At 39.1% G+C, this 15,886-nt stretch overlaps 1 protein-coding gene across 1 annotated transcript in view; it reads left to right on the forward strand.

Moving 5' to 3' along the window:
- Positions 1-286: 286 nt before the first annotated feature.
- WDR36 (WD repeat domain 36) overlaps positions 287-15,886 on the forward strand; it is a 32,656-nt gene continuing 17,056 nt past the window's right edge. Inside the window, exons 1-13 of the mRNA XM_041467197.1 lie at positions 287-469; positions 1,729-1,756; positions 4,584-4,684; positions 5,176-5,293; positions 6,180-6,312; positions 7,223-7,277; positions 7,813-7,945; positions 8,880-9,055; positions 9,543-9,663; positions 11,089-11,154; positions 12,064-12,147; positions 13,608-13,762; positions 14,904-15,018. Coding sequence (XP_041323131.1) covers positions 323-469; positions 1,729-1,756; positions 4,584-4,684; positions 5,176-5,293; positions 6,180-6,312; positions 7,223-7,277; positions 7,813-7,945; positions 8,880-9,055; positions 9,543-9,663; positions 11,089-11,154; positions 12,064-12,147; positions 13,608-13,762; positions 14,904-15,018 — 1,432 coding nt within the window. The 5' untranslated portion in view covers positions 287-322. The remainder of the gene's footprint in view (positions 470-1,728; positions 1,757-4,583; positions 4,685-5,175; positions 5,294-6,179; positions 6,313-7,222; positions 7,278-7,812; positions 7,946-8,879; positions 9,056-9,542; positions 9,664-11,088; positions 11,155-12,063; positions 12,148-13,607; positions 13,763-14,903; positions 15,019-15,886) is intronic.

Raw genomic sequence — 15,886 nt, forward strand, 5'->3', positions numbered from 1 at the left:
GCGAGGGCAAAGGGGATAACGAAATGAAGAATAAAAGGGGATACAAAAATGAAGAATAAAAGGGGAAAAAAAACCCAAACGCGCAGTCGCTACTGCGTGAGGTGTTTGTGGCAGTTCGCGGCTGAGGCTCCCCTGCGCGCCCTGGCGGTATCGCGCCCGTGCGCGGCGTGCGGAGCGGGGCCGCGGTCAGCAGCGCGGGGGCGGCGGGCGCGGGGGCCGCTTTCGGCGGCGCACGGCGGGGCGGGGCGGGGCGGCGGAAGCGGGCGGGCGCTTCCTGCGGGCGGATTCGGACGCGGACACGGACGGGGACACGTGCGGAGCGATGGCGCGGGAGGGCGTGGGGCTCTTCGCCGCGTTCCGGGTGCTCGGCCGCTTCAGCGGGCACGTCCCGCACGTCCTGCGCTATCACGGCCGCCACCGCGAATTCTACGTGGCCGCCGCCGTCGGGCGCAGCGTCCACACCTACAATGTGAGTACGCGGCGTCCCGGTCCCCGCTCCTTTTTCCTGGCCTCCTTCCCGCTCTCACCTGCCGTGGGGAGGCCGGGGCCGTGCAGGGAGATCCGTCTCTTCCTCCCCTCCTCCATTGCCCTCGCCGTCATGATGCTGGAGCGTGTGCGGGGCTGCGGCGCCCCGGTGCCGCTCCTCTGCAGCCGGCGGTGACCGGGAGGGAGGGAGGGAGGGAGGGAGGAAGGGAGGAAAGAGGGAGGCTGCCCGTTGAACAGGCCGGGAATGAGCTTGTTCAGCCACGTGGGCAGCGCTCGCCGATGCGGCGCAACCCATCTGTCCGGAGCGCCCAGGTACTGGAGCTTTTCCTTCATTACAAGATAAATCAAAGCTCACCCGCTCTGGTTTAGCGTTTGAGGGTTACGTTTTGTGGGCGGGGGGCAGTCACATCCTATTAAAACGCCTGTATGAAAATGGCTAAGCATAGTTGAGTTCAGCAAGATGAAAGCCTGTTATACGGACTTGGTTTTTTGCCGTGTAGAATCATAAACCCCTTAAGGCTGGAAGGGATCTCTGGAGATCACCCAGACCAACCCCCCTGCCAAGGATGGTTACTTAGAGCAGGTTACAGAGGAATGTGTCTGGGTGGGTTTGGAATGCCTCAAAAGAGGGTGGCTTCCCTGGGCTCAATCAAAGCATTTTCACTGTATAGGAAACAGTACGCAGAACTGAGCACTGTGAGCACCAGAGTGCAGACATCAGGGATGTCTTCCTGTGCTTCTGTGGTGCCTTTTAGCGTTCACTCCTATCAGTGTCCTTCACAGCCTTTGAAGTAGAGTAGTGATCATCACTGGGCAGAGATGGCTAGGTGTTTGCAACTAAAGCAAAACCTCTGTGAACAGAGATAAAATTAGAATACAGGGTGGTCGTAGTGAAAATAAGGTAGAAGCAGATATGATGTGGAAACAAAGGTACCCAAGCTCCTCAGGGTGTCTTAACATGTCCTTAAGTTTTCTGTGCATTAGCGTAAAATACATCAGGAAGCACAACTTAATGTTGGTGAATAGTTGTCTTTTGGCAAATGCATTGTCCCATTCCTTTTGACCTGCTGTCTGTGTGTTTTTCAGTAGACGGTGTTCTAAACCGGGATGAATAATCTTCCTGGTTTGTGAAGTATCAAATTCATTGTCTGATCTAGGTTAATTCCTAGAATTTTTAATTTGTTTATACCAAATTCATTGCAACCAATCACTAAAAATGCCTTTTTAACATTTTCATTGCAGGTGAAGAAGCTTGGTATTGTTGCTGTGAGTAAGTACTCATAAATAGTTAATTCCTTTTATTTTGTTGGGATTTTTTTAAAAACATGTCTGACATCTGCACTTAATTTTCAACTAAAAAAAAAAAATTGTACTTACTAATATTTACACCGAAATATATTAAAAGGAGTCTCAGAAATCTAAAATACCAATTTGGAAATAAGACTGCTGTTAGTTTTCTTAGAGGCATACCTTTTGACCATTCTGTTCTTACCATCTTGTTCTTCCAAAAACACCTCTAAGCCATAGGGATTGCACAGTGAATAAAGCTCAGTTATTAATTTCAGACCCTTTTTTGCTGTTTTTATGATTATTAGAAGACTGTTAGAGGAGGAAAATAATTACATGAAGAAAATAGGTGTGGATGCCTTCAGGGAGTGTTAGGAGTTGGTTGTACTGGTGGATACAAAGGATATGAATTGATGGCTTGACGTTCACTTGGCTTTTGGTGGCAGAGCACTCTGGGTGTCAGCAGCAGGGCCCACGTTCTTCAACACCATCCCCAGCAGCCTGGGTGCTGAGGCAGCACGCACCCCTAGGATAGGCTTGCATAGGGTGCCGTTTTAGGAGGAGTAGCTGACACCCAGAATAGCAAAGTTTTGGTCCAGGAAGCAGTTGCAAAACATGAATCCTGAGCCAACAGGAGCCTTGCCAAGTCCAGCAAGGATGAGTGCAGAATCCTGCTGCACCTGGGATGGAGGAAGCTGGGAACTGACTGGCTCATGGCATTCTGCTGGGGAGAAGCTGAGGCTGTGCTGGTGCCAGGTTGAATGTGGACCAAAACATTGGAGCTGTGAGTAAGGCAGGCTGTGTATCGAGCCTCATTAGGAATGCATCCAGCAGATCAGGCAAAGCTATTCTCCCCCTACACCTCACGCTGGTGGGACCGTGCCTGGACTGCAGCACCCTGTTAGTGTGGTTCTGTCCCTTCCACAGCTCCCCTTTCTCCTGCAGGAGATAACGCTGAGTAGCAGGAGAGTGTGTCAGGGCCTACAGCAAGCAGTTTGAAAAGAGACATTGGAGTAACTGGATCTGCCTAGTGCTAAGAAGGGCAAAATTCAGGGTGACCCAGAGTGTGCCTGAAGGGCAGTAGGACGGTGGGCCTGGATTTGTGCTGATGGTGGTAGTGGTAGACAGAGCAGCAAGGGGCAACACCCACAGATTGCAGCTTGAGAGGTTCACAGTGGAGGGTAGGAAAAATGTCTGGAAGAGGTAACTGTGGTACAGTGTAGACCTTGAGCAGAACTTCCACAGTGTTCAAGTGTTCAAGACTCAGCTGAGCACAGCTGCAGCTAACCCAATCAAGTGCTGGTGATAAATTTTGTGATGAGCTGGTGGCACGTTGAACCAGTTGATTTCCAAAGCTCCCTTTCACATGACACTTACACAGTTCAGAGGGATGCACTGTGTCTTGAAAAGTAAGGGCTTTACCTCTATGTACCACAAAGATTTTTACAGAGATATCGCATATAAAATGTTTTCTATTAATAGAGCATCTGTAAATTTGAGAATAAATGTCACATGACCAGGACTAGATTTAGAATATCAGCTATACATTTTTAAAGCTGTAAACACATTAACTTTGTTTTCACCTTGCAAAATCTTTAAAACATTGCATATTCTGTTCTACAGTGGGCTGCATCTTCTTACATATGTAATCATCTAAGCTTTTTGAGAAATTGAGATGTTTGCATACAAAACTGTGATTGAAAAAAGTGAATGCAGTGCCTCTCTTTTTATGGTGCTGTTGGTTTGTTGATGTTGTGTGGTTGATGCTCTGAACTTTTTAATTTGGGTCTGCCTAAAACTGTCTTAGCCTAAGCAGCCTTGCATCCAGCTCTTGTGGAGTACCAGGTGTCTGTAACCTGATTGTAAGCTCGAGTCACTTGAGAGGTGCTGAAGAGATGTTCAAACAAATGGAACCTCATGCAACCTTCTTTTATGTTCTTATTTTAGTTCCTCCTTTTGAAGCTCTGCTGCAGTACAGCAGAGGGTGCAGTTTTCTTTGTGCCTACTTACAATTCACAGTACAAAGCACCTTTGTGGGAAAGGCTGCTGTGTGACCATGGTAGTTTGTATCATAGGTGCACTTGCACAGTGATTTTTGACCTGATGTTTCTCTGCAGAAGTGTAAAGTGCTTTAGTAATTTACATTTTTTTATATTTCCTTGGATTGAGAGTGTTATTGAGAGTCTTATTGAGAGGTTTTTTTTCGGGTTGTTTTTTTTGTTTTTTTTTCATTTTTCTACTATTTGGGACAACACCAGAAGTTTCTCAGTGTGATCTGGAACTTTATTCTTTTACCTTTTAGGCTAGTTAAGTAAATATCCCAATATTAGATACTTTTTTTGAACCAGTCATGAGATAGGGAATGAGATGTATTCTTAGAGCATTAAATTCTCAGTGTGATCCGGAGATAGGTGCAGGAGTGGGTCACTAACTCCCAGGCCTGCAGATTAACTTAACCTAATAAGCATTGCTAATGCTGAGACTTTGATTTATCATCTGTGTTTCCAGCCCTTACAAAACTAACATGTACCTTTACTTATAGAGATAGTTCACTAATTTATTATTGTGTTTTTCAAAATAACTACCTTATGTTCTACCAGTGTTATCTTACTTATGATATTGCTACTGATGTAATGTTTTGTAGTAATATTTGCATTCTTCTGAAATGTGTGTATTTCTCTAAAATTCAACATGATGTTTGAACAAAGGGCTTTCTTTGTGGGTCACCATGCCAAAGAAATACACTGTCAAGCTTTCTCTCTTGCTAGGAACCTGAAACTTGTTTAACTTTTCTTTTGTTTGATCAACAGGTAACACTTTGCCACAGGACATCGCATGTTTGGCAGCAGATCGCATGCTGATATTTGCTTCATACGACAATATTCTCCATGCTTTTGCCAGGAACAAAGAGGTTTCTATTAACTTACTTATTACTCACTAGTACAAAACAGTTGTGTAGTGTCTGTGGTATCAAGGCAGTTAATTTTCTATGAATGCCTATTTCTGTAGCTGTTTGGTACCTTCAGTTTTAGGGAAATGAGCTGTAGAATATGGAGTTAAAAGCTTAAACTGGAAGAATGTAAGAGCTAATTCCATAATGCTGAACTGTGTTTTGCATATTAATTAGAATAACAGAGTAGCTATTTAAAGATTTAAAAAGTCATCAATTCATGTAAGCTAAATTAATTGGAAATAAATAATTAAAAATACTTAGGTAGCATATTTTTTGCAAACAGTTTTAAATATCAGATATAACTCTCTCTTGCATTTCGAGTTGTGTGGCCTTTCCATGAATTTTATTTGAACTTGTTGCTGACACCTTTTAGCTGTCCTCAAGTATTATGTTAACATGATAGTCTACCTTAACAGCTTATTAGAAGCATTTCTATTTTGAAATTATAGGTGGTTCATACCTATGAAGGCCACAAGGCAAGGATACACCTTCTACAGCCTTTTGGTGATCATGTCATCTCTCTGGATGTTGATAATGTCCTTATTGTTTGGAATATACAGTCAGAAGGTGAGAGATTTTATTTTTGTTGCTGCTTTATAGGATAGCACTGTAAGAAATTCAGTAATTAAGAAGAAAGGTTTTTTTAAATGCACACATTCAGAAGCAATTTATTCTTAAAAAAGAAAATTCTTAAATGATCGTGCTACTTAGTTGTTGATCTGAAGTCCTAATCCTGCAGTAATGTTTCATGAGTGGATACTCTGCCATGTGCAAAGGCTCAGTAAAATTCTGTGTAGATGTAAAAGAGAATGATTATATGAAAATTACATTTTAGTGTTCCATTTTCTCGTAAAGGCTGTGATAGAGCAGCTATGGCATTATTTCTAATTCTTGTAATTCCTTGATATCTAGCAGACTGGATATGACCAAATTCTAGTGAATAATCTTTTTGTCAGCATCTTTTCATGCCGTTGTCAAGTGCTTTGTGAAATTGTGCTTCAGTGCCCCAAACATGTTTCTTTAGAAAGCATTCACTGGTGTGACCAGTGTTATTCTCTGCTTGCTGGCTGTCAAAAGTGTCTGTAGCCAGGCTTTAGTGATTTGGAGTTGCTATAACAAACAAAAGACATGCTAATCAGATGAGGTGTTGTGCTCAGGCAGGGGCAGGAATCCCTCAGAAAGATACAAATCAGATAAAGATATGGTATTGCCAGTATTGTTGTACTGTGTAGACTTACAGAGAAAAAATACACCTTCAAGCCAACAGATGTTGACATTATAAAGAAGTTCAGCCTCTTCTGTTACACATTAGCTAATCCTTTAATGTAAGAAAAACCAGTTGCAGGATTTGAAGAGTTAAACGTCTATCCTGCTTTTACGTTTGCAGAGGGATGACAAGCCTGCAGATTTGTAGGGGTAGCCACACTAACACTGTTTCTTGCTGTTTTTGCAGAAGAATATCTTCAGATAGATTTTGATAAAGCCACTTTTGCAGTTTCTGCACTTCTGCATCCCAGCACCTATCTGAATAAAATTCTCCTTGGGAGTGAACAAGGAACCTTGCAGCTATGGAATATAAGATCCAAGTAAGATCCTTGATACTTTGGCTATGCTTCATGCTCCAAGTAGTTTGGTAGGCAACAAATTGTACTGTTAAGTGTGGAATCTTTTACTGACTCTTGGCACAGGTTTTCGGTTGGTATATTTCCAGGAACTAGGAATGCTGCTGCTCCCTGAATGCTGATGCCTTTCAGGTTGCATGTTGTGAGAGTAATCTTGCAAAATATCAGGGGTTGTTCAGGATTTTTTTTTTTTTTTAATTTCTTGGAATCACATAGCTTTCACATGAAAGCTTTTGAAATAATAGTAAAAGCATGTTCAGGCCTCCTGCCTTCCATCCTTCCATCTTCTGACTTTTTTGGTTGTTGTGGGTCCAAGGAAGTGCTGGCAGGTAGAGTAGAGGTAATTACTGGCATTTGAGTCTTAGATTCAGGTAAGAGATGCATAGGCATGCAGTTGTCTCTGAGCATGTCCCAGTAGATCATCATCCATAATGATTTCCATTATTTCATTCCTACCATGAGCAGCTGCTTTTCTAAATCATGAAAGTTACAGGTACAGTGAGCTTCACTGCATATTAATGTTCATTCTGCAAATACATGTTAAGTCAGCTTGCATAAATCAGTGTTTCATTCTCCTAACTCAGCTTGCCATGATATCACTGATATTCCTTTTGTTTCATATGTTTGTGGCATGTAGTTATGTCACTGTCGTGATATTAATGCACAATACCACTTTTTCAATAAAATTCATAACTTTATTTTTAATCTTACTTCTTAGTATCACAGTCTTTTTTTTTTTTTTTGCCTTTTATCTGACTTATAAGAACAGAAAGTTGATGTTCTTTTCTGTATAAGTACATATAAAGCAACCATTGTGTCATGGAAAATCCTCAAGGGTTAATTGATTTATGGGTTTTTAATGTTTGTTTTACAGCAAACTCTTGTACTCGTTTCCAGGATGGGGCTTAGCAGTCACAACTCTTGAACAAGTTAGTATTTTTTGTTATCTTTTAGTTTCATATGTAACTGATTGAGAACAGCAGGTGAAATACTGTTGTTTAAAAAGACATCAGTAAAGACGGGTATAATTGTCCCAGGTAATTGTAGTAACCCTCTCTTGACTGAAGGTCTGTTATCTGCTCTTCCTCTGTTCCTAGTTCTGTTGCATTTGGCATCTTATCTGTTTTGTGTACATCGTATCTATAGTCTTCACTGAATGATGTCATGAAGTCACAGAATTTTCAAGATGCACATGTATCATGGAGCTTCATGACACTGGTAGTTTTTTGCCAAATTTGTTTTGGTTTGGAGTTTGATAAAATGTAGATTTTTTTGATTTAGTAAAAAATTTTGTAATGTATTTGCTATAATTTTTTTTTAGATGTAAAAGTAAGTTAAAACTTATCAGTAGCATTGATGACAGCTGGTGGAAATGGTCAGAGTTGTCTAGGATAAAACTTGCAAAAGCTCTGTTTTTCAAAGTAGTCCCAGCTTCTTGAAACAGAATTTTTTCATTTCTTGCAGGCTCCAGCAGTGGATGTTGTTGCTGTTGGCCTTGTATCTGGTCATATCGTTGTACATAATATTAAGTTTGATGAAACTCTGATGAAATTTCAACAGGACTGGGGTCCCATCACAGCAATATCTTTTCGTACAGGTAAATCCTAGTGGTTTTAGTGAAAATATGTACGAAAACACTTACACTAATGAAACAGAGGAAAACAGCTTGTGATAAAACATTTCAGAATCAAATTTGTGCTGAGACTTTCAGCTTTCAAAGGCTGAAGGTCATGTAGAAAAGGAAGCAATAAGTGAGATCATGCATTTTCATCATGCTAGCTGTTTTATAGCATTTTCTTGTGTTCTTATTGCATAGAAAGTGACATACAGTATGCTTGAAAAGAAAAGTTTGTTTGCAGTGTGCCAAGAGCTAACACAGTACACAATTGTGAGAGGTATTGTGATCAGTACGTCCTACTCTGTCCATACCTGCTGCTCAGAAGTGTCTGTCCTCCCAGTGTTAGAATGTTAACAGTTGGGTGAATACTAAACGGCTGTTACGGGGGAATCTTAACTTGTATTCACAGCTTTTTCTTGTCTAACAAACATCTCCTAATTATTAAAGCTAGTTACTTTAATGTTGATCCTACCTACAGAGCTGTTGATACTGAATCTAATCTCTCATTTGAATAATCTTGCGAATCTTAATAGAATATAGATTGAGTGCAGACCCTGTTGAGGAGGAATGCTACTGGAGAAAATTGTGGAAAGACTTGTGAGAAGTAGAAAGAGAGCCTTTTTGTGTCAATACTTGTTGTGTTTTCAAGAAGAATCTCTAGCTCTGATTGCTGAATTTAGAGATTTTATTGTTCTCTGATATGAAAAAGTTGTATTTTTTAATCACAGTGTTCAGTTTCTTTTCTGATAGACATACTACAATATTTCTGTTAAAACCTATATTATTTCTAGCATCAACTTGAGATTTCTTTTTCCTTATAGACTTTTCTAGCATCAGTCTTAAGATGTGACAAGACAGTTGGGATCAGCTGATTGTCAATAAGCAAACATTTTGAACTTTTTTTTTTGAGCAGATGGACACCCAGTAATGGCAGCTGGTAGCCCAGTTGGACACATTGCTTTGTGGGACCTGGAAGAGAAGAAACTGATGTGTCAGATGCAAGATGCCCATTCCACAACAATAGCTGGCATGTCATTTGTCCCTGGAGAGCCACTTCTTATTACTAATGGTGCTGATAATGCTCTACGGGTGAGTTACAATCTCTGCTGCTCTCTGAAACCATTACAACAAAACTCAAGTTGCTGGTCTCAGTTGGACTGTAGTTTAAAGATTTGCTGCTGTGTCGTCATTGCTTCATTTACTCCTTTGTAATACCCTTGAAGAACAAAACTTTGGATCCACATTTCCAGAACCACACTTTGTATCCCAGTATTCTCTTAAATCTTGATCCATTTTGATAATGTTTTGCATCATAAGCAGTTGCTGCTGATAGAAGTCCCTTATGCTGCATGTCCTCTGATGCCACTAGGTTTTGGTGGAAGGGCAGAATGAACAGCAGGAAACAAATAAGGTGATGTGATGGAAGCTCACAGAGTTTTAGGGTTAAGGCTGAAAGCCAGTGTGTAAAGTTGGCTGCACCAGCTCCCAGATAAACATGTTCTGCTGACAAGAGGTGCAATTATTGGCAAGGCAGTGTTTATCAACCTGTTTTTTTTCTGTTTATTTTGGGATGCAGGTTTGGATTTTTGATGGGCCTGGTGGTACAGGTCGCATATTGAGAAGCCGAATGGGACACAGCGCACCACCAACAAAAATCAGATATCATGGGCAAAATGGAGAGCAAATTCTTAGTGCAGGTATCAGTCTCCATTCTTCTTCAGTCTGGTTTCCTGTTGTGATAAAGAAAATGTGCAGAGATAAGTGTCTTTATTTTATTAATATACTAGGTTATATTTCAGGTGTTGTGTAATGTGTTTATGAAACATGGTGAGTAGCTAACATAAACAGTGTAATTTATTGCTGTTACAAAGTGTTTCACTAGAGTTTTCCTGCTCTAGTAGGAAATTAGTGTTTCCCTAGAGTAACATATCAGCAAGCTGAAGAGTACTTGAAAACAGAATAGCAAAGGAGCTGCTCTTATCATCCATATTTATATATTTGATAAATAAAAATGTTTTTGTTATCTTCTGAGCAAGTATTAGCTGGTCAGAATGAAACCTGTAACAACTCGAAAAATGTGGTTGTGGCAGGGGAAAAATAAGCAGCATAATGCATTTAGTAACTAATTTTTAGTAAGTACTTTTTCCACTAGTTTGAGCAAGCTTTGTGGCTTGCACTGTCGTTGTAATATATTACAGCTTACTTGTGTCTGTGATAATATATTTTAAAGGTTGCTTTTTACTGAGATATTAATCTAAAAGTATAAAAATGCTTAAGTCACTACTCTTCCTTAGAAAACTAGCATATTTAAAAAGACCCCTTAGGAGAGGGAAGTGCTAGAACAGACCATGTTTTACCCCAGACCACTTAGGTGATGGGATGATAGAGACTCACCACCTGGTCTCTAATTACTCTTAAGAAATTAGTTGTCTGTATGGCCTACTTTTGAAAACATTACACTGCCTGTACTAAAATCTCTTGCTGGCCATCCAGCTAGTGACCTGCATTCTTGTAATGAGTTATTCTTGTTATGAGTATTTCAGCTCACACTAGACAAACCACAATCTCAATCAAGTATTGCTTAACAAATCTTGACATTTCCTTTTTCAGTGGTGAGGGCACAAACACAGCCTTTACAATGAAAAGGGTCTTAACCTTTGAGATCTGATGTATCTACAGTGCAGAGAGACTAGTGCTCTGCCCTCCTTTCTGAAACAGTGGTCAAACTTTGTGCAGCAGAAGTGAATTGGTGTTGCCTTTCATGGGCTACTGGTTTCCCTAGAAGAGGCATCTCCTCAAATTAACTTAATAAAATTTCATTAATGTCATGGACATTACAGAGTCAGAGGAATTGAACATAGAAAAGATGACTGTGGAGAGGGTCATTCTGATAATGTGTGGGGCAGAGTTGCAGGAATGGGGTGTAGGCCATAGAAAATTAGGCTCCATTAGTTCTGCCACTTAGAGTGTATCTATATTTATTCTTGGACTAGAACTTTTAGTAAATATCTTATTATAGTGTTTGAAGTTGCTTATTGCTTACCTTTTACTCTTCTTGCTCAAACAGCTTATGAGTAAAGTTGATTTTTGCCCTTCACTGGTCTGTGCTAATGCTTTCTTAGGTCAAGATGGAACATTGCAATCTTTTTCAACAGTACATGAGAAGTTCAATAAAAGTTTAGGACGTGGTAAGTATCTCAGTCAAAGTACAAACATGGGTGAAAGGCCAGAAAAGCATTTATGTAAACATCAGTCAGGCCTTATTTTCACTTCAAGTGTTCTATAAAAGCTAATAACCTCAGTTATTCTGCAAACTCAGTCCTTTCTGCGGTAAGTGTATGCTCATACTTGATTATACATTAAAAAAGAGATTTCTGATCCTGGCAGTATATTTACTTCACTGTGGGAAATACTGTGCATGATTTCTGTATTAAAAATATGTAAAACAGTAGCTGACATTTCAGCATATGTAACTGCAGCTGTTTACCTTGTTTCCATTCTGTTCAGTTGACTAAATTGTTGGCCAATTCTTACTTCTTGGCTTGAGTTCCTTTGATTCAGTGTAGAGTTTGACTTAAACACATCTTGCACATCATGCCATGGTTAAGGAACACTTTCATTTGGGCGAGCAAGCATCAGAAAGATTAAAATAATCTTAGTTTTACCTGTCTGTCCATGTTATGTATGTATTTGGACCTGTTTAAAAAGATGCATAAAAATGAATTTGGGCATAAATTTGAAATTCAGGATTCTTTGGTTACTGAAAGGTCTGGGTGCTGTTTATTGCTTTATATAGTTATGTCTATAGGACCGTGTTTTTAGTTGTGATGGGAGAACCTTTGCCTAGGATTTCAGCACAAGATCGTGGAACAAGTGGATTGAGCTGTTAATGTAAAAGGCTGGTGATTTGCTCAGCATTACATGAATTTTAACAGAAACTTAGTGTTCTTAGCTCTACAAATGTAGGGAACAGGGATGTGTTTATTTAAGCCAAATGTTTCTAAATTTAAAAGGAGATTTGCATTTTGTTAATAGTCCCTTTTAAATCATTCTCAGTTCTGACAATGAGACTGACACCCTTAATGTCTATTTTTAAGGTTCAATTAATAAAAAGAAATCAAAAAAGAAAGGCCTTAAGCTGGATACGATGGCACTTCCACCAATTACAGCCTTTGCTTCAGGTGAGTGGTCTTTGACACAGGTTACAAACTAAATGTGAATATATTATCTTCATGTATTAATTTCAATTTTTAACCCTCAAAACACTATTGTTTTGGAAGCACATGCTATATCTAGATTATTCTGGTGGCCTTTCATGAGCTACTGAGTGACAGTTAAAAATTGTGTTTGACTTGGTAAATTGTTCCAATATCTCAAAAAGAATATTATGTTAAAACATCCTTATCTGGCTCTTGGCTTGAAAAGAGCATGGGAGCCAAAATCTACTGTATTATTCCAGGCTGCAGAGCCAGCAGCTAGGTGGAGGATGATCTTCGTCAGCTGAGGAAGTCTTAGTTACACTTACAGTTGATTTTGAGTCCTCAGTACATTTATTTGAGTCATTTTTTAAGGCTGAATTTCAAGTAATCCATTCGTTTGTAATTCAGTATGCAAATAATGAATCTTAACTTCTTTAGGCAGAGTTACATTATCTTTGCTTCATCAAAATGTGCTTCTTTGAATTAATGACCACCTCTTCAGAACTGAAATCTCTTTTGTCAAAAGTGTAGGTATTTTCTTTTCTGAGGATGTTTTATTGTTTCCTATGTTGAAAGATCTGGATTTACAATTTTGTGGAGCCATTTGACTTCTGTGGTATATAGACTGTCTGTACACTCTTGTTGCAAGTATGTGTGTATATTTTTAAGTTTTATATTTAAAACTAATTAATTTTGAAATTAATATTAGAGCTGCCTGTGTTTGAAGACTTAAAACCTCCACTTATTTACTTAAGTAAATATGTACTTAAATACTTACTTATTTACATACATTTTAGAGTTGTTTCTTTGTTCTCTTTGTTCATTTAAGTGAACCAATTTGTATCTTGTTTTAATCTTTGAAGTTCTAAAAATAACTAGTTTCAAGCTCTCAATTTTTTAAAATTTCCAGAAAAAAAAGTCAAACTTGCTCATTATTTAGATCTCTATATATCATATTTGACCACAAAGTGTGGATACTGAGCTTTTGATAAACAGTTTTCCTGGAAATGCAAAAAAAGTATTTTGCTATGTGGAGCAGATGTAGCTCTTAAACCTGACATTATCTGGTGGCTTCTGCTGCTTCAACAGCTGAAGAAAAAGTTAAAGACACTCAGCTGGAAATGTGTACAGACTGAGCAGGGTAAACCATTTAAACCTGTTTAAAACATTTACATTGAAATATGTGTTTCAAACTGCAGAGGTTAAAATAGGCTAAGACACAAAGCGTAACATACAAAACAATGCTTGAGGTTTTAACATTTTAGTTATACTACACATGTACAACTGTTTGCCCAGTGGTACTTCAGAGTGGTAGCCTTTTGAGTGTGCAACAAGAACACTAAATATGAAATGTTCTGTCTAAAGGTACTTTAAAATATCAGGAGAGCTGAAGTTTGACTTTAGAATTACTGTTTCTAAATGGACTCTGTGTTACCTTGCAGAGGTGGCACATCAGAGTGACTGGGATGGTATTGTTGCCTGCCATCAGGGGTATATAACCTGTACAACCTGGAACTATCAGAAAACCTCCATGGGAGCTCACAAACTGAGGCCAGAAGAATTTAGCAAACACAAACCTATTGACATATATGCAACAGTAAGTTTATTTAGGATAAGATTTCTTCACATTCACGCTGTATGCTATTTTGTTTCCTGTTGGTACAGAAATAATGCTTAGAATGAAAAAGCGCGGTCTAGATGTGTTTTAGTTGCTTGCAGAGTCCTTTCTGCCAGCTCACCGTGTCCAGTGAGGTGGTTTGTAATGCTTATGGTCTTACGAAAAGCTGTTCTTTTTCACTAAACATTCGGGTTAAATTTACTTACTTTCTGGCTCAGAGAGGTGATTGGTGTTTACCTGTCTGTCACAGCGATGTAGAGGTGTTTGTATGCCTGTGCTGATTAACTTACTCTGAGAATGCAGATTGCTGAAGATTCTGGGCTTTTTTTGGCAGTATGGGGAAATGTATTTCCAAATTGCAACAAGGATATCACCTCAAAAATACTTTAAAACTTGAGCTGGTCACAATGACATTGTGTCAAACACACAGTGAAGGGGATGAAACAAATGTTTGCTGAGGTTTACCAGCTTTTTAAAGGAGGAATTGCTGTGGCACACCTGATTTACTAGGGGTTCATGCAACTCCTGTGTCTTGTGATACATCTTTTTTTTACATTTTGCTGAGTGGTTAGGTGTTAGATAAATTAAATTGTAAATACCGAGTTTTCTTTTGACTACTAGATTCTTTGGACTGTATCTTTCCAAAGACATCTAGACCATTGTTTCTTTGTTTCTTCCTATTTAAACTTTCTGTGACCTCTCCCTAATTTGGGTGGTTATTGATAACATGGGCATTGAACGAGGCATGCAGTTGCCATGCTTACAGTTGGGCTTAAGGACTGAATTTGTGGCAATCTTTATTATTTGACAGTGCTGATAATATTACCTATGGCTTCTAATGGATGTTACTAAGCTAGGATTTTATTATCTTTCACAACCAGGCATTGCCATATTTATTACATGTTGACTATTTGCTCATTTTAAGAGCTTCTCCCTCTGCTTTCTTGAGATGTAATTTGTTTGTTTTGTGCAGGTTTCCTCAAAAAACATGTTAGTGTTTTGTATTCACAATATGCTGTGTACTTCTAACAACTTCACTAACTGACAGACACCTAAAGAATTGTTTTCTTATGTGCTTTGTGTTATTGATTGGTATTTTTTTTTTTAATTCCCTTGAAAGGCAGTTGACATAACCTCGTGTGGTAACTTCGCTGTAATCGGGATGTCAACTGGACGGGTAGATGTGTATAACATGCAGTCTGGCATTCACAGAGGGCATTATGGCAAAGAAACAGGTAAGAGCTCCTAAACTTCCAACATACTGGCACTTAACAGAACAGTAGTCACCTCGTGTTCTGCCATTATGAAAATTCAGTGTAGGTTCTGAGTTGAATTTAGGATGCTTTTCAGTTTTTCTAATTGTACTGCCCTGTCCTATCTTGCAGTCAGAAACCTGACTTGAAGGACAGGATCTTTCATAATTTTAACAGCTCTGATGTTAGCATATCCTTGGTTTTTTAAAACAAAATTGTTAGTTACCATGATGATTAGCACTTAAATGAGGTGCTCTGGCCTCCAGTCTTTTTGAGATAGTCATATTTCCAGTATTTGGCTTCTTGTTTTATAGGGTTCTGTCTCCTAGATAAATTTTCCCATCTGTTTTGTGCCCCCTGCTTAGAAATGAAAGGAAAATTGAAGTCCTGAGCAAGTTCAGCTCTTTGCATATGGTGTTATTTTTTATTAACCAGCTGCAAATTTAGGACGTAATGTGACTGTGCCCTGACATTCCCTTTTAGAGTTGCACACATATATATTTCATACATATATATTTTATGTATATTTCATATACTCTCATATATGTTTTTTTTGGCACTCATGGTGCCAAAACATGATTTTTTTTGTTTTAGAAACAAGGAAAGAGTCCTGCCTGAGCCCTTAAGACTTACTGGATTTCTAAAAGCCATCTAGCTTAGCAAACATGAAGTGGTCTCTTTATAAAATCATTGATTGATAGTGGGATGAAAGTTCTAATTTTGCTTACTGGCCATTAGCCCTAAGTATAGATTAAGAAATAAAATTGATACAAAACTAGAGGAGCTATGTGTAGTCTTTACATTGCTGTGTGAAGTAGCTTTGGAAAACTCCCAGACTTTGTGCCTGGAC

This window comes from Pyrgilauda ruficollis, unplaced genomic scaffold (assembly GCF_017590135.1).
Source record: "Pyrgilauda ruficollis isolate IOZ18807 unplaced genomic scaffold, ASM1759013v1 scaffold202, whole genome shotgun sequence".
NCBI lineage: Eukaryota > Metazoa > Chordata > Aves > Passeriformes > Passeridae > Pyrgilauda > Pyrgilauda ruficollis.